At 34.6% G+C, this 20,730-nt stretch overlaps 1 protein-coding gene across 1 annotated transcript in view; it reads left to right on the forward strand.

Moving 5' to 3' along the window:
• The window catches only part of sycp1 (synaptonemal complex protein 1), a 22,765-nt gene continuing 2,035 nt past the window's right edge, over window positions 1-20,730 (forward strand). Inside the window, exons 1-30 of the mRNA XM_053636233.1 lie at window positions 1-265; window positions 343-418; window positions 579-622; window positions 704-871; window positions 1,582-1,649; window positions 1,736-1,809; window positions 1,921-1,979; window positions 2,549-2,615; window positions 2,745-2,818; window positions 7,609-7,717; window positions 7,814-7,908; window positions 8,050-8,234; window positions 8,350-8,417; window positions 8,493-8,554; window positions 8,639-8,755; window positions 9,260-9,364; window positions 9,722-9,825; window positions 15,402-15,483; window positions 15,674-15,736; window positions 17,600-17,662; window positions 17,856-17,972; window positions 18,182-18,292; window positions 18,400-18,492; window positions 19,262-19,336; window positions 19,416-19,490; window positions 19,582-19,653; window positions 19,733-19,867; window positions 19,966-20,037; window positions 20,109-20,201; window positions 20,328-20,396. Of these exons, the coding sequence (XP_053492208.1) occupies window positions 137-265; window positions 343-418; window positions 579-622; window positions 704-871; window positions 1,582-1,649; window positions 1,736-1,809; window positions 1,921-1,979; window positions 2,549-2,615; window positions 2,745-2,818; window positions 7,609-7,717; window positions 7,814-7,908; window positions 8,050-8,234; window positions 8,350-8,417; window positions 8,493-8,554; window positions 8,639-8,755; window positions 9,260-9,364; window positions 9,722-9,825; window positions 15,402-15,483; window positions 15,674-15,736; window positions 17,600-17,662; window positions 17,856-17,972; window positions 18,182-18,292; window positions 18,400-18,492; window positions 19,262-19,336; window positions 19,416-19,490; window positions 19,582-19,653; window positions 19,733-19,867; window positions 19,966-20,037; window positions 20,109-20,201; window positions 20,328-20,396 (2,724 nt within the window). The 5' untranslated portion in view covers window positions 1-136. The remainder of the gene's footprint in view (window positions 266-342; window positions 419-578; window positions 623-703; window positions 872-1,581; window positions 1,650-1,735; window positions 1,810-1,920; window positions 1,980-2,548; window positions 2,616-2,744; window positions 2,819-7,608; window positions 7,718-7,813; window positions 7,909-8,049; window positions 8,235-8,349; window positions 8,418-8,492; window positions 8,555-8,638; window positions 8,756-9,259; window positions 9,365-9,721; window positions 9,826-15,401; window positions 15,484-15,673; window positions 15,737-17,599; window positions 17,663-17,855; window positions 17,973-18,181; window positions 18,293-18,399; window positions 18,493-19,261; window positions 19,337-19,415; window positions 19,491-19,581; window positions 19,654-19,732; window positions 19,868-19,965; window positions 20,038-20,108; window positions 20,202-20,327; window positions 20,397-20,730) is intronic.

Genomic DNA, 20,730 nt, shown 5'->3' on the forward strand with positions numbered 1-20,730 from the left:
AATGTACTAGCACAACTTGAAATAGAAAACCAACAAAAGGAAGTAGAAAAGCATTATGGCAATGCCTATTTGCTTTTCAAGAAACTTGTGATTAGAGAGACACCTAGTTAATTCTCTTTTTTCGTTATGTTACAGCATGGAAAGAGCATTTAACTTTAATAAACTTTTAGTGCCTCCAAGAACCAGGCTAGGTCAGGTGTCAGCTGTAAAGCCTCAAGATCCTGGGCTGTTTGAAGATAACAGTAGCTTTACAGCACCAGTTCAGGTGGGTAGAATAGTGGGATGTTTACTATTTTACTGTAGTTAAAGATATTACTTGGCATGTGTATGTTTTTTCTTCAGAGTTTTAATAAATGTTTTGAAAAAGAGACCGTTTCACATACCAAGATGGTGTTGCCTACGGAGTCCCCAAGACCAGGTAACAAATGTGCTTTTCATGTAGACAGGTTATTTTAGGAAACAAAACAAAACAAAAAAACCCTTAACAACATTTTAATTATGAAGCAGTGGAAATGTTCATTATCCCGATGTGTACCAAATGTTCTTTGGTATAATATTTCAAATTTACTATTTTAAAGAGGTCACAAAGAGGATTGCTGTGATGCCAAGAGAGAAAGAAGAGGTGAGTGAATTCTTCATGTTTGTGCTTTTGGTATGAGATCAAATGTATATTGATTTTATTACTGTTTACTGTACATTTTAGCAGCCACCGTTAAGGTCCAGTCAGCTGTATTCCAAACTGTTTGAAGAGGCTGAAAAAATAAAAGCTTGGAAATCAAAAATGGACTATGATATCTCACAAAAAGATAGAAAGCTTCAGGACAATCAAAGGACAATTGATACACAGCGCAAAGCCATTCAAGAACTTCAGGTATATATGGCTACGATCAGACAGGCAGCTCAAATCCGATTTTCTGGCATATCTTGCTTGATTGGCAAAGACTTTCTGCAGTCTAAATGGCAAAAAAAATTACATCTGACTTCTGATTGGATTCAAGCTACATTTGTGATGTGGTGTCAAATCTAAATAAATTCCTGAATGGAATTCAGGACTTGTGTCTCAGTCTGAATGATCAAATCAAATTTCATGTCTTGTTTTATCATACACTCAGAAGAATCTACCATAATTGTAGTGCTAGTTTTGAAACAGACAAAAACTGCACACTCCATCCTCTTGTATTATTATTTTTTTTAATAGGTGTAGTTGGTGCTGAATACGTGACATTATATGCTATATTATTATTTGTATTTTCATAATTATGTGTTCAAGGGCATAAAATGTGTATGTAAATGTTTAGTCTCGAATGTTCTACTATTACTCATGCACTATTGACCCTCATTGTAACCACCTGCTCCATTGTTATGTCAATCAGTAAATGTCTGAAACAGGCAAATTTGTTTTGGTTACTCACAAATCAGGTCTGCCCTGATTTGGCCTGCTGTTTGAACATAGCCTAAGATTGTATTATTTGTTTGATTTTTTTTATTATTCAAAAATATTTATGCAAGAAGAAAAGCATCTTGTGACACTTTTTTTTATTATTATTATTATTATAAATAATTCTGATGGCTTTGTTACAGTTTGAAAATGAAAGTCTCAGCATGAAATTAGAGGCGCAACTAAATGAAAATGAAGATATGAGGAATAAGTATGTATAGCATGTATTTTTCACTCAATAAATGTTGTATATTCCTGTCAGTCATTAGTAATTCAATATCTTTTTAAACCTTGCAGAAGTAATGCAACAAGAAATTTGTGCAACATTCTGAAGGACACTTTTGAAAGATCAACTGAGAAAATGAACCAGTGTAAGTACACTGTAAAAGTCTAATGTATCCAGGAGGTCTTTGCCTTGTTTAATGTAATTTTAAATGGTATTTTTTCCATGTTAAAACAACAAATGTAATTTGTTTCTTTAGTTGAGGCAGAAAGAGAAGAAACTCATGGGTTCTTCTTGCAAAACTACGAAAACATTCAGGTGAATTATTTTTCATAGTACAAAAAACAATTGTAATGAGGGACTTTAAGTTAAAGGACATATGACTCAATAAAAAATAGGATTTTATATGGTACTGTGGTATTGTGCATGTCAGTAGTATATGTGGTGGTCTGGAAAAAAACATTGGATGTGACTGGATACTGGTAAACATACAAAAATTGGGCTTTAACCAAAATACAATTCACTAATCAATGTGAAAAGTGGTTGCTTGATTTTTATGGTACATACCATGTAAATGATATAATTTGTAGTTATAGAGACTTGGAAAAAAAAAAAAATATATATATATATATATATATATATATATATATATATATATATATATATAAAACTCAGTAGAATCTGTTTTCAGATTGGCATGCAGTAGAAAATATCAAACTTCACCATGCCATTGGGTTTCCCTGGCTACCATACATTTAAAACAAATCTCACATTTAGCTAATTTCAAAGATAAATGGTTAATTGACATTGTGTTTTAATCTACAGTCTTTCAGAACCATTGAGACATCTTTCAAAATTTTCAAATTTGGTTGTCTTTCTTATTTCAGAGGATGGTTGCTGCATTTGAAAATCTCCGGCTGCAAGCAGAGGCTGACCAGCAAGAAATGTTAAAAGGTAAACAATGAGAGCAATGCTTTGAGGAAATTTGGTTGATTCAGAATGTAAGGACATGCAATATGGACTAGATGTTACATAATGAAAATGCTTTCAATGTTTCACTTTCTATTTGCACATATCACACAGCTAAGGAAGGCCTTAAACAGTTTGAGGACCTTAAAGTGAAATTTGAGAATGAATATCGCATGAAGGAAGAGAAGGTAAGTGGTACTGCTCACCTGTTCACTCTAGTGGCCAGTACTGGCAGCAAAAAAACAAACAAAAAAGACCAAATATGTTTTATTTTGTGTTGAAATTTTTGTTAATGTTTAATACCTGTTTCTGATGGTTAGCAGGTGTTCATTAGTTCCTTATATCTCTAAATGAGATCCAGTCAGAAACTTAATCACATTTTAATTCCGTGCATACACCCATGTTGTATCAAACATGATAACAGCCATAAATAGTGGTTTAGGCCAGGCCTATGTGTACAGGAGCCCATGTATCTTAACAAGGTTAACAGGGCCGTTGGAGAAAAAAACAGCTGCCCACAGCATCACAGATCCTTCATCAGACTTAACAGTGGGGATTGGGGTCTTTTCTATATAACCATCCTTCTATTTATGCCAAACAATGTAGCTCTATTTTTGACTCATTTGATCATACAGTAGAACCAGTAGTGTCAAGCTCTTTGGTTAGATGAAAGAAAAGTCTTTCTTCTTGCATGCCTTACAAATGGTTTGTTGGTATGGAGGTGATGTATAATTGTAGATTTAGAGACTTAGCCCAAAATGCTATGTACCTTCTTCTGCAACACTCCATCATGCAGATTAGTGCTCTGGTTGTTTTGCTTGTTTTAATTAACAGTGGATATGGGCATTTTGTACCAGAACCCGGAAATTAGCATCACACTGGTTCCCTCGACAAAAACCCAATAGGATTTCCCCATAGGCTTTTGGATTATTGCAAAAAAATAAGATCTGTGATCAACAGAAGTTTACAATACTAACATGTTTTGTCCATCAAGATAATTTTCACAAATGAACACAACTTTTATGAAGTTTAAAGTCTAAATATAATCGCCAGAAATAAAAAGCTAACCATATGCCATAAACGAACTACACCATGGTCACTTGACTTCAACGTCACCATCATCAAGCTTCCGACAACTTTTCCAAACTTGATTTAAAACATTTTCCATAATATTTACTTTGTGGATGAATCTTCATCCATGGTTTTTTTGGTAATTGTGCACAGCATACCTGAACCAGTTTGTCATTTCACAGCAAACCAGTGACTACATTTCACATCCTGCACTGCAGCCTACAAACATGACCGCCATGGACTACACTTCCCACACACACACGCGTTCACCTTCTCCAGAATTCTAATCTCACACACACTCACACCACAGTATATAAGAGACTGCTCAAATAATATGACTTTGCGTAGTATTGAGTTTAACCCTTTACCAAGCAGTTGTTCTTTGTTCTCGTCTCGTTTCGTTTCATGTTTACTGACCTCGATTCTCATTTCCCGACTCTGATTCAAGCCTCGCCCTTTTTATGCCTGTTTGCTGATCGCCTGACCCATTGCCTGTTTTGACCACGCTTCTGTCTAATGATTTGGATTTGTCTGCCTGTCTCTCTCTATTAAACGGCTTTTACTGCACTTGCATCCGTCCTAAACTTGATCACGGACTGGGTCGTGACACAGTTTATCGGCAAAGATTTTTCCTGTTCGGCATGATGATGTTTAATGTCCCCGACAACGTCTGCAGTCCCATTTAGCAACTTGTTAGTGTCATGATTTCCCTTCGCGCAAGCGCTAGAGCACGTAGTGCACTCTGAAACCCGAAGCGAAGCTGGCAGTGCGAGCATTAAATGCTAACTCATTTTTGGGTTTTGGCATTACAAAATGACGTCATCCATGCGCCACTATGGTGACTGGTTGTAAGTTTAGGAAGCGCTTGATTTGATATGCAGCGGAGTTTTCTATGAGCGGAGGATGAACTTTAAATGTCAATATCGTGTCATTTCAGAGTATATGTCAGTCGATCATATTCATGTAATCGTGGGCAGTCAAACTCGTAATCGAGATCAATATTCGATTAATTGTACAGCCCAGTTGTATGTGAAAATCCCAGGAGATCAGCAGTTATAGAAATACTCAAACCAGCCCATCTGGCACCATTAATCATGCTGCGGTCAAAATCACTGAGATCACATTTTTTCACCGTTCTGATGGTTGATATAAACATTACCTGAAGCTGCTGGCCTGTATCTGCATGATTGTATTCATTGCACTGCTGCCACTTGATTGGCTGATTATATAATTGTATGATTGTGTAGGTGCACTGTGCCCTCCACTAATATTGGCACCCTTGGTAAATTGAGCAAAGAAGGCTGCGCAAAATTGTCTTTATTGTTTAACCTTTTTGATCTTTTGTTCAAATTCACAAAAATACTCTGCTCTCATGGATATCAAACAATTGCAAACGCAACACAGGTTTATCCAAAAACAAATATCTGTTAAATATATGTGTGCAACAAGTATTGCCACCTCTATGTATTTTTTGGGGTATATTCCCATTGATATTTTAATTTTTTTAGTACACCTGGGTGACTAGGAACAGGAAATTGTTCAACCACGACTTCTTGTTTCATAGCGGTATAAATATGAGGTAACACATAGGCCAAATTCCCTTATTCATTCATAACAATGGGTAAGACCGTTATATAGCTGTGATGTGCAGCAAAAGGTTGTTGAGCTTCACAAAATGGGAAGTGGGTATAAAAAAAATAGCACAAGCATAGAAAATGCCCATTTCAACCATCAGGGCAATAATTAAGAAGTTCCAGTCAACTGGAAATGTTATGAATCAACCTGGAAATGAACGTGTGTCTATATTGTCTCAATGCACTGTGAAGCGGATGGCTCGAGTGGCCAACAAATCTCCAAGGATCACTGCTGGAGAATTGCAGATGTTAGTTGCGTTTTGGTGTCAGAAAGTCTCCAAAACTGCAATCTGAAGTCATCTACATCATCACAAGTTGTTTGGAAGGGTTTAAAGAAAAAAGCCTCTACTCTTATCCAAAAACAAACTCATGCATCTTCAGTTTGCCAGACACTACTGGAACTTCAAATGGGATTGGGTTCTATAATCAGATGAAACCAAATAGAGCTTTTTGGCAATAAACACCAGAGGTGGTTTTGGTGCACACAGAAAGGTAGCCATATGGAATAGTACCTCATGTACACGGTTAAATATGGTGGGGTCTCTTTAATGTTTCGGGGATGTTTTTCTGACAGAGGACCTGGACATTTTGTTAGGATACATGGCATCATGGACTATATTTAACAAAGATATTTTTGTGGATAAACCGTTGTTTTGTTTGCAATTGTTTGATATCCATGAGAGCAGAGAATTTTTGTGAATTTTATGATCAAAAGATCAAAAGGTTAAACAATAAAGACAATTTTTCACAGCTTTCTTTTACTAATGGTGCCAATATTAGTGGAGGGCACTGTATATATGCACTAATAAAGTTCTCAGTGTGTGTACCTGTTCATAGGCTGTATTCAGATTTGATGAGTTATGTTCAAAAGATACACTTTTTGTTATGCAGGGGCAGTGATTTGTATTCAAATAAATGAATACAAGCACACCACTCTGTTTTTATTTTTATAAATCAAAATAACTCATGTTGTGGTGTTTTTTTGTTTTTGTTTTTTCCCCCTAACCCCTCCTCCACATGTGTAAAATGTGTTCTATTTCTTAATAGGAAAAGAATTACAACATAGCGGGCAGGTCCAATGCTGCACATTTTCCCTGTTTCTAAATGAGCATGAGCACTTTGCTAACCATACTGTTTATAACAATATGTTTAGAGAATTACAGATGCATATCTGTTTTTTGTTTTTGTTTTTGTTTTGTTTGGGGTTTTTTTTTGGGGGGGGGGGGGCGGTTGAAATTTACATGAGTATGTTCTTTGCTGAGCATATCAATATTTAGCCAATGTTTTTAACCCATGATTACCCACAGATGGCAGCACCTTGGGCCATCAGTAGACAAGTGAAAAGTAACTGAAATATAGACAGCACAAGTAATTCTCAGGGGATGAACACTGTTGCATTGTTGTTCATTGTTGTACACAAGCAGTGTGAATACTGCAACAGAAAAATGTGTTCTCTATTTTTTCCTTGTGTTCAGTCATCAGCTCTGTCGCATCACTCTCTGTATGGATTATGTGTAATGCATTGTGTTCCCATGCAGTCTCACAGATAAACCGTCATACCGCCCACTAGTCTGCAGTGCATTTGAGTATAAGAATCACTGGCACATCAAAGCAGGAAAACAAGGCATTAGTTTTCACAGAGGAAAGCTCAAACAATACATGTTTCCTATATCTATGAAATGATAATCATGCTAATTTGCCACCGTGATGAATTTGTCACAATTTAGCAATTAGAAATCCACCCACGTTTATTTGGCTGCCAGCCTAAAAACAATGTTGATACCATTGCAGTACATAGCAGACCCTCAGACAATGAGAAGCAGTCCAAATGAAGCAAAGCTCACTTCTGCACAACATGATCACTACTGAGATCTGCAGTGAGCACACAGTATTTGTATGTTTGCAGGTGCAATTTTCTACGCTCTATTAAAGATGCTCTTTTATTGGCATACTGAAAGTTCCAGGCTTAGGGAAATTTATGCAGCCCAAAACATAAATTTCTGGGTGAAATACAACGTTAATAAAGTTATTAAGGTATTTACATGTCTGCAACGCACGCTGATAATGCGACTAAAACAGGAGTACTCCACATGTCTTAATTCGATTAGTGCTTACTTCGAGTATGACCTTAATCGGATTAAGGTAATTAAAAATTGCTGTTTACATGGTAGTTTCTTAATCAGAGTATTGTCTTAATCGGGTTAATATTGGATTATTGTTGTCCATGTAAATGCACTGATTGATTACAGTTTTTTTTTTTTTTTTTTATGAAGGCTTCCCTGCTTGAAGAAAAACTAAGAGAAAAGGAAAGTCAGTTTAAAGAAACTTTTCTCAAACTCCAAGAGACTCAGAAAAACCTCAGTCAACTACAGAAATCTGCAAGTATGTTTGCACAAAATTAAACCTACAAAATCATACTATAATTTTCTGGACGTTTAAAATGTGATTTTTAAACAAATTGTGATTTCATTCCTTTAGACCAGCATCTTGAATTACTTCACAACTGTAAACAAGAACAGGATGAACTTCAGGAAAAACTGGAAAGAGAACAACAACTCAGGCGCAAGAGTGAGGTTTGTCTTCATGTGCTCATAATGTTTTAATGTGATTCATTGAATCAGTTTGCTTGTAGATGCTTGATTTTGTGTCAACAATCGTGTTTTATTTTATTTGTTTTTTTATGTTATTAATGTTATGTTATTTAATTTCTCCAGGAAAACCAGAAATTGTTAGTTAATACACTTGAACAAACCAAAGAGATGTATGTAAAGAACCTTCTGGAGAGAGATGCCAAGCTTAAAGAAATAAATAATATCAAAGAGCAAATGTCACAGCAAATTGAAGAGATACAAGTGACAGCAGATTCCTTACAATCCTCTTTAAAATCTGAGAAAAAGAGGTAAGTTGGCAGAGAACCTATTTACTCTATACGGGTAATGCTAATAACAATTTGAGCTGCAGAAAGCAAGTTAGTCTGTTCTTACGCTTTTTTATTGATTCCTTTATTTTCACAGGGTTCAAGAACTTGAAACAGAGCTTAGCTCAATATCTCAGGAACTCTGCAACAAAAACACAGAACTAGGTATGTACACATTGCATAGATAACAAGTTAAAAGCCTTCTTGCCTTATTTTCTGCTAAATCAAGTATCACCACAGGAATAATAAGAGAAGTGAAAATGGAGTGTGACAGCCAAATACAAGCTCTGAAATTTGAAATGGTATGTAGTGTTCTCACCAAACCTTTTATGTTTTAGTAATAATTCACTAATCTGATAATACATGCCCTTACTTATACATTAAAGGAGACAAAGGAAAATGCCCTTAAGTCTTTTGAGGAAAAGGTAAAAGCAGACGAAGGCAAGACTCTTCAGCTAATTTCAGAACATGAGGAAAAACAAGCAGAAATAAACAAATTGAAGGTAAAATCTTAAGCTAGTATGAGTTTCTATATCATGCTAAATGCAGACATGCCAGTGTCTATGGTTTAGCTGGATTTGCTGTCAATACCACAAGTGTATCCTTATCATGTCAGTTCACACCAAAAGTCCCTCCCAAGCTCCCACTCATAGCATTTGAGTAAATGCAAATTGTACATTTTCAGCCCATTTGTAGCATAAGGTTAATAATGGATGCAAATGGACAGATCGCTATTGGTTGTTGGAAATGCCATACATATAGTTTATACATTGAAAATGAAATGTCAAATGAAAATTGCATTTGCATTTTAATTTTAACAACCATTCTGCATTTAAATGCACAAAAATGCTTAATATGCACGCTTGCATATTAAGCAGGAAATGCATCTGCAAATACATGTTTGAATTACCATTTTTAAATTAGCATTTAAAGTTGAATAAAGTCTGGAAAATGCTAACATAATTTAGAAGACAGATGTGAGCTTTGTATTTCACCTGTTTGAACAGGAAAAACTGGAGATTGCTGCAGTTGAAAACAAAAAAATTGTTGCTACCCTGGAAGAGGTTGTAAGTGAGCAAATGCAGCTGAAGGAGTGTTGTCTTTTGAAAGAGGTAAAACTGTTTATAGCCAAGTCTATAATTGACTATAGACACGTCAACAGCATGTACATCTTAGTGGGGGTCAAATTTCAAATTTAGATAAATTGAATTGTGTCAACTAAGACTTTTGCCAAAAATGGTGGCACACTGTACACATGATTTGTACACTGAATTTAGTTGTACAAATCATGGTTTTTGCAGGTAGAAGATCTGACACACTGTCAGCCCTTATCCTAGTATATGATCATTTATGTACATACATACCACAAAAGCTTTATTAAAATTGTTGACCGTGCAATATGCAGAAATATAAGATGTCTTAACAAAGCAAATTCCAACGTTGACTGTACTGTGATGTCTCTTACACAGGTCAAACTGCTAGAGATTGAGGGGCAGTTATCAGAAGCACTGAATAAAGAGAGCGAATCATCTAATAATATTGAAAGATTGCAAAAGGATATCAGTCAATACAAGTAAGTAAGTTAAAAGATTGTTCTTATTTGTACCATATTGATCTAGAACCATACTTGGGAGTTGTGGCATGTGTATAAGACCTCATAGGCAACAGATAAACATGACTAGAAGATATTTGATGACTGATCATAATTATTCCAGTTTGCTACTGATGACCTCTTGACCACAAGAGAATGGGTCCTGTTGGTTGGTTATGAGCTTAGTGGCTTTAAGATATTAATTTTGTTAGAAATATATTGTACACGGTGATATATTTAAAAAGAGTTTGGTAACACTTCAGCATAGAAGATTGATAACAGTGATGCAAAGTTAAGAGTGTGGTGCACAGGGTCAGGTCTAAATGTTTGGGGGGCCTAAGAAAGATCCAAATTGGAGACTTCTCAACAATAATTGTGAATTTGACTGCAACATAATTAACAACTGCATTTGTCTGCGGTATATACTGTATCTCTATAGGATAAATAAAATTAATATAGTATTAATTGAGGTTTTTTGTAACTTGGTTAATGGAAAGTGCCCATCCGTTCACAAACACTACACATAACCTCTCCTGTACATCAATTGTGTATACTGAAAAAAGTATCTGACTGATTTATATGAAAATAGTTGCATTCCTTATGATCTATGAGTGAAAAAGGATTTTACAACAAGAGACAATCTAATACAAGGCAAGGCAAAATCCACATTAAAATATCTTGAAAAGCCTTTCCTTCTTCACTTGTCATCTAAGCAGTTGTCCTATTTACCTGTCTACTTGCACCCAGTACTAAAATACTTGCCCTTGAATTTAATACTAAAAGTATAGTTGGAAAAAAAATAAATGACAATTTGTCAACATTTTAGCAGAAGGCTAATCAGATATCAGCAGCTTATGCCTTGTTTAAGATGACAAAATGATTAAACTATCTAAGCCTGCTTGCCAGGTTCTTCTAATCCAACTTAATTTGTTTTTATACTAAACTGCCTGATCTTAAAAACAAACACTCAGCAAAAGAGCTGTTAAACACACTGGAAATTCACCAGTTTTGTTTTACTTTTTTCTAGGGATGCGTCAGTATCAATATTGGTATCGGGTATCCATCCGATAGCATGCTCATTTACTCAAACTCTTAAAAAAAAAAAAAGAATCCTCAGATACCAACATTTGATACCATCCAATACCATGTTACTATTGTAAGTCTAGTGTATGTTACCTCATGAGTACAAAAAACATGTTCTCATACTTTAGTCAAATAATTGGTATTGCTGTGTTTCTAGCTGCCTGTCTGAAGCACATTAGGTAATATTTACTCCGGGTCTGTGTTCTCCGGGCAGAATGTTGCCAAGTTCATTACCTAGTAGCAATGTCTACTAAAAGTTGAATTAAAACATCATGTTATTAATAACACCAAACTCGTATATTTTAGCTTTTCTTCTTCATGTCTTGTCCCTTTTTTTCACCAGATGTTACGTTCCAAACCACTGCGCTGAATATTAGGTTTCACCACGGGTGAAATGGTATATTTTGCGACAATAAGCTAAATGTGAAAGACAATACATACCCCTTACACCAACATAATTAAAAAATACAGCAAAAATGCCAAAACAACAAAGATCATAACAATTCACACTTAGTATTAGCTATAAATTGTCTTATATTGTGTCTAAGATGTGATCCCCCTTACTGAGGAATTGTATACAGAATATATTTGGATAAACTTTCAGCTTGTCATTGAGGGCATTTTTTTCTTATGGTATGTTATACAGTATCTTATGGTATGTACTACTATGAATTGCTGAAGATATAACGATGAGAAGTGTGAGTCTTGGCCCTTCTACATGCCCTGGGATTTTATGGTGTTAAGTAATTTTTATATAAATTTTATACATTACATAAATTAAGATAAGAAAAAGCTATTAACAGGTCACAGTCAATATAAACATATGCTGGGAATATGGTCCTGTGTTGCAGCTAAATTGCTTCTTGTGCCCTTTCTTCTTCAAGCCCTCTAAAGAAGTATTGGGTCTTTGTGTCTTAATGATATATGATATAATTATATGTTAATGTAGGGGTAGATATGATGATCTCCTGGAGAGATTTAATCAGCTTCTTCTTCAAAAGAACACTGTGTAGCAAGAAGACAGTGATTCAAAGGCCAAGGTTTGTAAACTGTCTCAACATGAGTAAATTAAGTCTGGTGATTTGTGGATCATATTAGAATTAGTGCATTTAATTAACACTAAATATTTTCTATTATCATATACAGGAAATTAAAGAAACTGAAGAAAAAATTAAAATTGAAGTAGGGAAACTTGAGGTGGAAAAACAACAACTACAGTAAGATTAAGTTTTATGTTCCAATTCCAGGGTCAAAACAACAACTTTTTCAATTTTAACTCAATTGCCCTTTAAATTAACTCTGCAGAGCACATGACTGTATAATTGGGGTGGACGATATGAGGAAAATACATCATGATACTTGAAGATGTTTTTACAATACTCTATATGGATTGCAACATATATAGGGTTTTTTAATAGATTTTTTAAAAGTAATTAAAAAAATGAATAAATGCTAATACTTTTAATAATCGAATGAATCAATTCTTTAAATAAATTAAAATATACACTTTCTAAGTTTGATGTAAAAAAAAAATAATAATAATTCAGTACAAATCAGGTCAGCTGCATCCAATCAGAGTTTGTCATTGCTATTAAAAATGGAAGAAAATGATATCACAATACCTAGGATATAGAAAAGTGTAGTGTGACATAATTTATCATGATATTCATATTATATCATATTGCCCAGTCCTACTGAACAAATATTAATTACTAGGTGTCTTAAACTATAACTGCTTGTATGACTGTTTTATGGCTTGCTTTTTACCTGTTCACTCTCTATATATGTTCAGTTCTACTTCCGTTTTTTTATTTGACCAATAGCAAAGTCATCATTTGACAACCATGACCCCATGTAGGAATATTATAAAAGGTCCCCTCTATTTCACGCCCATCCTCTTTCCCATTTCTGTCTTGTAAAGGGGTTGAACAAATTGATTCACAACACTATGTATAGTGCTTATTTCTTTCTAATTATGTTATTGTTAAATCTGCACTGTCAGATGAGTGTACATTGGCACACACTTTTTGTAATGGGTAACTCTACTGTTTTACTTTTTACTATTCTCACCTCAGCTGACAGTGTCTTTAGAACAGATACATGGGTCAGTGTCTGGCAGCTTGTAGCAGAGTTTCATAAATTCTTAAATTCATAGCAGCATGAACACAGCTGGTAAGCTAACCTTTGCTGCACTGCCATGGCAGGAACAGAAATGGGCAGAAGGTTCAGCTGCTCAGCCCTCTAGAATAGGAAGAATGGGTGCCTTTACAACAAAGGAATGAAGAGGATTTGGCAGTGGGGAAAAAATAAAGTGCTGTTAGCAGCAATGCAACAGTAAAGTTAAATGCAGAATTCGGCTAAGTACAGACACAGACCCTTATCTAAAGTTGAACAATAAGCCCCTCCTGGTGGAGAGTACTGACAGCTCTTACCAGTCTTAGTTAGTATCAGCTAACTAACTGCCCTAGACTGCTACATAAATTAGAATTATCAATAGTAGTATACAGTTCTATTTTACTTTTTTCTTCAAATTTATGACTAATAACAAGAATTAACAATAATGAAGGGAAAATGTATTTAACAGAAAATCACACAAAGGACTTTCAGAGTAAAAACAGTATGAAATCTATAAAGATCTACATTTATGCCATTTGGTGGACACCCTAACTTACATTTATACATCTCAACAGTTGAGGGTTCAAGGTCTTGCTCAAGGGCCCAACAGTAGCAGCTTAGTGGTGCTGAGATTTCAACTCATGACCTTCCAATCAGTAGTCCAACCTCATATTTAGGATTAAAGTTTCACTTCATTATTGTTTGCCACCAAATAAATAAACAAAATTACTGATTGGTCAGGTGATTGAAAACAAAAGGGTGGTCTCAGACTTTTGCACAGAAGAATTTTTTTTTTTTTTTTGGAACATTCCACTGAACACATACTTGTGTAAATGTTTTTATGTTTTTCTTAGCCTGAAAATCTTTAAACCTAAATACTTTTCTTTTCTGTCAATTTGTAATAAGAAATCAATTTTCATCATAAAATTCCAGAATAATAAACCTTTAGTTCTGGCTGTGTCAGTCAGACAGAAATTGCTTACAAGTACCCTTAGGGTGTCAATAGTTTATTAATAAGCCTATCAACTTCTCTGCTCTGAAAATGTGCCTAGACCGGCCCTGTGTCCTGTGAAGGCCCAGCTGGCAGGTCTATTTGGGGGGCACCATAAAAGGGCTCCACTGTATAAAGAAAGGTCAGCACTTTGGATTGAGAGCACTCTCAGTTGAGAGCAAGATCAGAATGTTGAATGATTATTATGCTTAATAGGTTATAGAATGTAAGATTTCCCAATGTTACACGTTATGTATGACCTCCAACTCACTCGAGTTGACGAGGGTGGCCAGAGTACACATGTGATGTAGTAGAGATCTTTTATTGGCAAGCGACATGTTCAAGGTTATGAACTTTGCCATTGGTACTCAGCAGGGAAATGAGCAAACAGGAAAACTCAAGTAGTTCCTAAGAAAACCGCTTTGGCAGTTCTCCACTTATGCCTGGGACACACTAGACGATTTATCTTAACCGATTTTAAGACCGTGGGAGACAACAGACATAAGGGCAGTTTCAATCGATTTTTAACATTATAATCCTCCGAACGCACACACTAGACGATTTGGCCAGACTGCAAGACCACACCCCTGTCGATTGTAGTAACAATTTCACAGACACGAGATCTCACAGAAACTTGCGTTTTATCAAATGTGACTTCAGAAGACAATATCCCTCACACTTCATTTTGTTTATTAGCCGCATATCACCTGCCTCATTCACACAGCAGAAAATTATTTAACACACACACAGACAGACTCTCTCTCTCTCTCTGTCTCTCTCACCAGAGAGTACAGTGTCCTAGGCTCAATATACTATTAAAAAATTCTTCGCTTGTCTCTGTTGCGGAACCATTCTCCACTTTCGTGGCATGTTGTGGCTGCCATGTTTCTGCTATAAAAGCATGGAGTACCCGTTTGGTGACGCTTGCTTGCTCTCATTGGGTATTGCAAGTATCCCACCTCCAGCAACATGATCAAGAGTTGGAAATATCAAACATGTTTGATATTTACAATTTGGGATCGGGGAGGCTCTGACTCGATCCAGAGCAGTAAAATAATCGTACAGACATCACACAATTGAGGATTTTTGGACAAAAAGTCGGTAGCGACAAGCCTCGAATCGGGTCACGCCTATCCCCTGACCCCCCCGGCCCCCCTTCCAATCGTTGGGGAGGGTGCAAATCGGGTTTAAAATCTTCAAGTGTGTGGCCAGTAGCCTTAGTCACAGAACCACAGTTACATACGCAACCTTCCAATTTACATAGTTCCACTGATTTTAGACCAATGACCACAAAAATTGTCATAGTTAAACCACAATATCACATTCAATTTTTTTGACAGTGTTGTTTTCTTATTGTAATTGTATACAGAAAGCAGTTGGAGGAACTAAATGCAAAAATTGAGGAGCAACATCAAGAGAATGAGAATATTCAGGAACTGTTAAAAGAATCTGTAAGTTATACTGAATTTTTCCGTACAGGTGTCAAGGTATGCTATAAGCAGCAAAAATAATTTAGGTCAAAATCACAGGGATATCTGTTTTGCCTGACTACCATTCATATGGAATAGAATTTACATGCCTATGGTGAGTGTTCAATTATGCTATATACAAATTAACAGACCTTTCTCTAAATTTCTCCAGAATAAAACCTCACAGAATAGGCTGATGAAGAAGGAAAGGCAAGTCAATGCACTGGAACTAAAGGTGAAATGATATTTCTAGCAAATTATATTTGTGAGATTTTAAATTCTGGCAAGAACCATTTTAATGATGCTTTCTGTAAATGCCATAAAATGGATCATTTAAAAACACTTCTCCTAGTCCTGTACAAATATTGATTTTACCCTATTGGTGATTGACCAGTCTTAATTAACTGTTCAAGTTATAGGATATCAGATTTTGATATTTAACCCTCTCTAGGAGATAAATGTATTTACAAGTATTTAAACAACAATATGAGCAAGTATTTGTAGTAGTTAAGTGAAACACTACCAAGAAACTGTATGTATGTGGCGTATTTCAGGGACAGACTTGTTCACTTGTGATTACAAATGTGAACCATCAAGATAGACAGATCGAATCTGAGAAAAAAAAACAGAACTATGCAAATAAGCTTGTAATGTGATTGTAGCCTTAGACACAGCTACCCCAGTAACTAGCTAGTTAAAAATAGCTAAAATAACATTTTACATAGGTTTTTCTTTTACTTTTTTGTATTTTGTTATCTAACCTGTGTATATCAAAAAGTCAGAAAAGTTTGATACAAACTGTGTAGTGCTGGAACACTACTCTCTCCAGAGGATAAAAAGATACAGATTAGGTAAGCAGAGAGCTCAATCATTTACCTCCTACATGCTTTGAAATACAAAAATATGCAGAAACTGACCAATACCTCGATTAGTCACTATCTGGCTGCCATAAGCTCTCTAGCTCAAAAAATTCTCAATTGGTTTGCAATGATGCAAACTTTACAGTATATATCAGCTGACTGCCATTCATCATTCACTAGCTTCCCATCAGTCTAGAAAACAAATAAATGGCTTACCTGTTCATAAAAATCCTTAAACTCCATAAATCTTCCCCCTGAAGTTGACTGTATACACACATATATAGCTGCATATATATATATATATATATATATATATATATATATATATATATATATATATATATATATATATATATATGGTGATGTATGGGCAGATTGTTGCAATCAATTGCGAACTAACCAGTCACATTGATGTGTAAAAGAAAGGTTTTTTTTTTTAATTATATGTATATAAAGCAGGTATTTATGTATATCTACATACTGTAGTCTCAAATGCTTGGGCCATGTTCCTTTAGTAAGTAGGATGTTACACACTGTGTTGAACAGTCTTTCTGATTTGGAGCTGGTGGCATGCACACACAGGTATTTGTTTGCAGGTTGTACCATCAGTGGTAATCTTCTCTTGGTGTTTTCGAACAAACCAGTATGTCCAAAGTTTAGCGTCATTGCTCATTTTAAAAGATAACAAATTCAAAACTAGGAAAATTTTAAATAAAAGTATGTTTTATCATTAAAAATAAAAAGTGTAGTTCCATGGCAAATCTAGTAGAGAACACTATAATCTGAGTCAATGTATATTGTATATTGTGGCACTGTAAGACAGTGTAAGGACGACTACATTGTTTATTGCACAATTCTACTCTTCCAATCTGTTAAAGTCTCTGAATGGCACCTTTATTGCTTTATTCATTTCACTTATCAGCCCAGAAAGAAGAGAATAACTCTGCGGAATTTTCTTGTGACCTATAGGCCCCACAAGAATGGCCCAGCTTAGCATATTTGTTTTACAAGAGACCATTTTGTCTGTACGCTATAAATGACTATCACTGGTCCACTAATTATCTCTTATTCTACACTCCCGACCACATTAAATAGCAGTGTAAAATATCTGTTTGACATTAAATCAGAAGAGAAAACAATAGGACTATTCATCTTCGCTTTTTACTATAGTGATTATTAAGAATGGAATTATACATTTTATTTTCAACTTCTGTGCTATGATTTTTTTTTTTTTTCACTTAACAAATCTAAAAACAAAACTGGAGGCCAAACTCAAGACCCAGGATGAAAATCTGAAAGAAGTAAATAATGTTTCCTATGTAATGTGCTGTATTATTTAGTTGTATGTCATTTGTTGTGTTTTCAGCATGAAGCTGAGGTTGGATTTTTAAATATTACATTTTAAAAATATATTTAAGATGACAGATATCTTGATTTGTTTTTGTTTTTTTTATAACACTACTAATACCATTGTCTTTGATGTTTATAATAAAGTTAGCTAAATTAAAAAAAGAGTCCCAAAGTCTGAAACACCACCATGAGGAAGAGTATAAGAGAATGTGTTCTGAGCTGGAAAACAAATCAGCATCTGAGGCTGAGCTTACACTGGAGGTGAAATTATTTTACTTACTATAAGTTCCTTATTCACATTCAGGTCCTAATTCATATTCTTTACTACCAAAAAATACTGTGATACTGATGATCCTTATGAACGATGGCCATAGTTTAATACGTTTTAACTCAAATGCATAGAATGACTTGAGAATCCATTCTGTAAAAGCTTAATGCTGCTTTTTAGACACCCAGTTTGGTTTCTACAGGTGCAAAAATGGAAGCAAACATCACTGGAAGCAACAAAGAGCAAGGAAGATACTGAGATCAAATTCCAACAGAAGATAGCTGACATGGTTGCTTTGATGGAAAGGCATAAGGTGAATTTGATTTTATTATGTTTACCATAACTAATGTTCATAAATAATCTTACTGTAGTCATTGTAGTTATAAGTTGTTTTATGAATCTTCTTGGCTTTCTTGATAGCATGAGTATGACAAAATGGTGGAAGAGAAGGATGCAGAACTGAATGAGAAAAGAATGCAAGAAGCTGAAGTTAATGCTAATAAAACTTCATTGGTAATTTTTTTCCCACAGTTTTTAATAAGAAATAACAAATATCTTGTTATTGGCTATTCTTCTCCTTTTCTTTATTTTTTCAAATTTGTATGAAAGCCATGAACATGCAAACTGTGATATGCTATATTGGCTCACATATAAGCCAGTCCTGATAAAAAGCTGACTCTCCAAAAGAACTAATCTTGTGTTTTGTTAGGAATATCAGCCTGTTAAAACACAATTCAGTTATATTTCATTATATATTTCACTAGTAATAATAATAGCCTTGTTATAATACCAAAGGAATGTAATCAATTAAATGAACTGCTCGTAATTAAATCAAATGTAAGCATTTACAGATTTTTTTTATTAATTCTGGATATCAGAGAATATATATTTTAAAATAATTTTAAAAACAGGGTAAATTGCAAGAAAATAGTGCAGTGAGCTGATGGCTCGCAGTCTATGTAACATAACATGTTATCTACTGACAGCAAGTTATTCAGCATGGCTGTATTCTCAGTTGCTATGTCACTTCTATCCTCTTGTACAAATGGCTCTTTTCTATAATATGCTGTGGAAAAGTCTGATCAGCGCCATCTGCTGTTGTAAATGCATAATGAGCACATCCGACGAAGTCAGTGAATTTAAGATGACCCAGAAAAAGAAAAGGGAAAAAACAGTGATTTCTGTTTAAGCCAATACAGTAATTAAGTCTGCAGAAAGTGTTCTTACTCTTCTTACAAGACGTTCATTTGAAAATCATTATTTTAAATACATCTTTTTGTAGGAGCTGGAGCTATCCTACCTGCAGGTTGAAAATGTAAAATTAAAACAACAACTTGATGAAATAAAAATAGAAAGGGTATGTCTTGTTTTTGTATTATTTGTTTATTTAAAAGATTTTTGTAGACAAAGTTGTAACTGTACTGTGGATATTACAGGAAAACCTGCAGCAGCAAGTGGAAGAACTTACTAAGATGCAGACATCACAGAAGGACAGTTACAAAAAGAAAGAGGTTTATCTATTTTTGAATGCAGTAAAATAACTGGTGTTATTTTTTTACCTATTGACCTATTTACAAATATGTTTGCTTTTTCTTATTTAAGGAGTACCTAGAACAAGAAATTATTAACTTAAAGAAGCAAATTAAATCTCTTGAAAAACACAAGACCCAAAAGGTATTATTTTCATTCATTTAAAGCTTTTGTTATACTCTAAACATCAAATTCCTGAAAATTACTAACATTTTATTTGCAGCTGTCTGAGACAACTTCCAAAAATGAGAAAGGCTCTGAAATTCCAGATGTTGCTTCAATCAAGAAATCAACCCCTGCATTTTCAAAGAAGACAGGAATTGAAACTCCATCAAGAAAAGACCCAGCAACACCTTTTGTTAGCATTTATTCAGTATTTACATTCATTGTGGTGAATAATCTTGTAGAGTTGATGTGATTTTTACTGTACATAACATTTATTCTGTTTAATAACAGAGATTAGTTGACAGTCTTAAAACACCATCTTGGACTTTGGGAACAAAAACAGGAACAACACCTCGAATAAGGGTATGCATTTCTACTCTTTTTGCCTGATGTAAAAAGTATAATTGAGTAAGTGAATGTGTTCTCTGCTCCAGTCTTTCAGAATACGCACACCACCTTCAACAGAAAAGCAAAACACCCTGAAACTGGATCCCAAATCTGACAGCTCAGAACAAAATGATGTACTGGTAAATCATTGTGTAATGCTGCTTAATTTACCTATGCTGTGTTTTAAAGGATAGAGAATATGTTTTATATCCTTTTGATTTGTATTTATTTTTCTCTTTTTTTTCATCTTTTGCTTGTTTTGACAGAATTTCTCTACAGTCATTAACAAGCAAGTAAAAAACTCTGGAACAGAGTGCCTGGGCTTATTCAAGAAGGTTTGGAATATGGCATATATGTAATATACATTTTTAATAATTAACATGTATTTTATATATATATATATATATATATATATATATATATATATATATATATATATATAGTGCAAAAGTCTTAGGTACCCTACAAACTTTGTTATAGATTTTTATTTTATAACTTCTACATTGAGTCATTACAAAAACATTTTAGATTCGCAAACTTTAGTTTTCCAGCACAAAGTTAAATGTTACAGTCAGTAAAGAAACCAACATGTTAAGTGGTAAGAGACACTTTTCAGACAAAAAAATAATGAAGGCTGCTGGATTTTGCTGCAAAAATAAGAAGCAAGTG

Source organism: Ictalurus furcatus, chromosome 11 (assembly GCF_023375685.1).
Source record: "Ictalurus furcatus strain D&B chromosome 11, Billie_1.0, whole genome shotgun sequence".
NCBI lineage: Eukaryota > Metazoa > Chordata > Actinopteri > Siluriformes > Ictaluridae > Ictalurus > Ictalurus furcatus.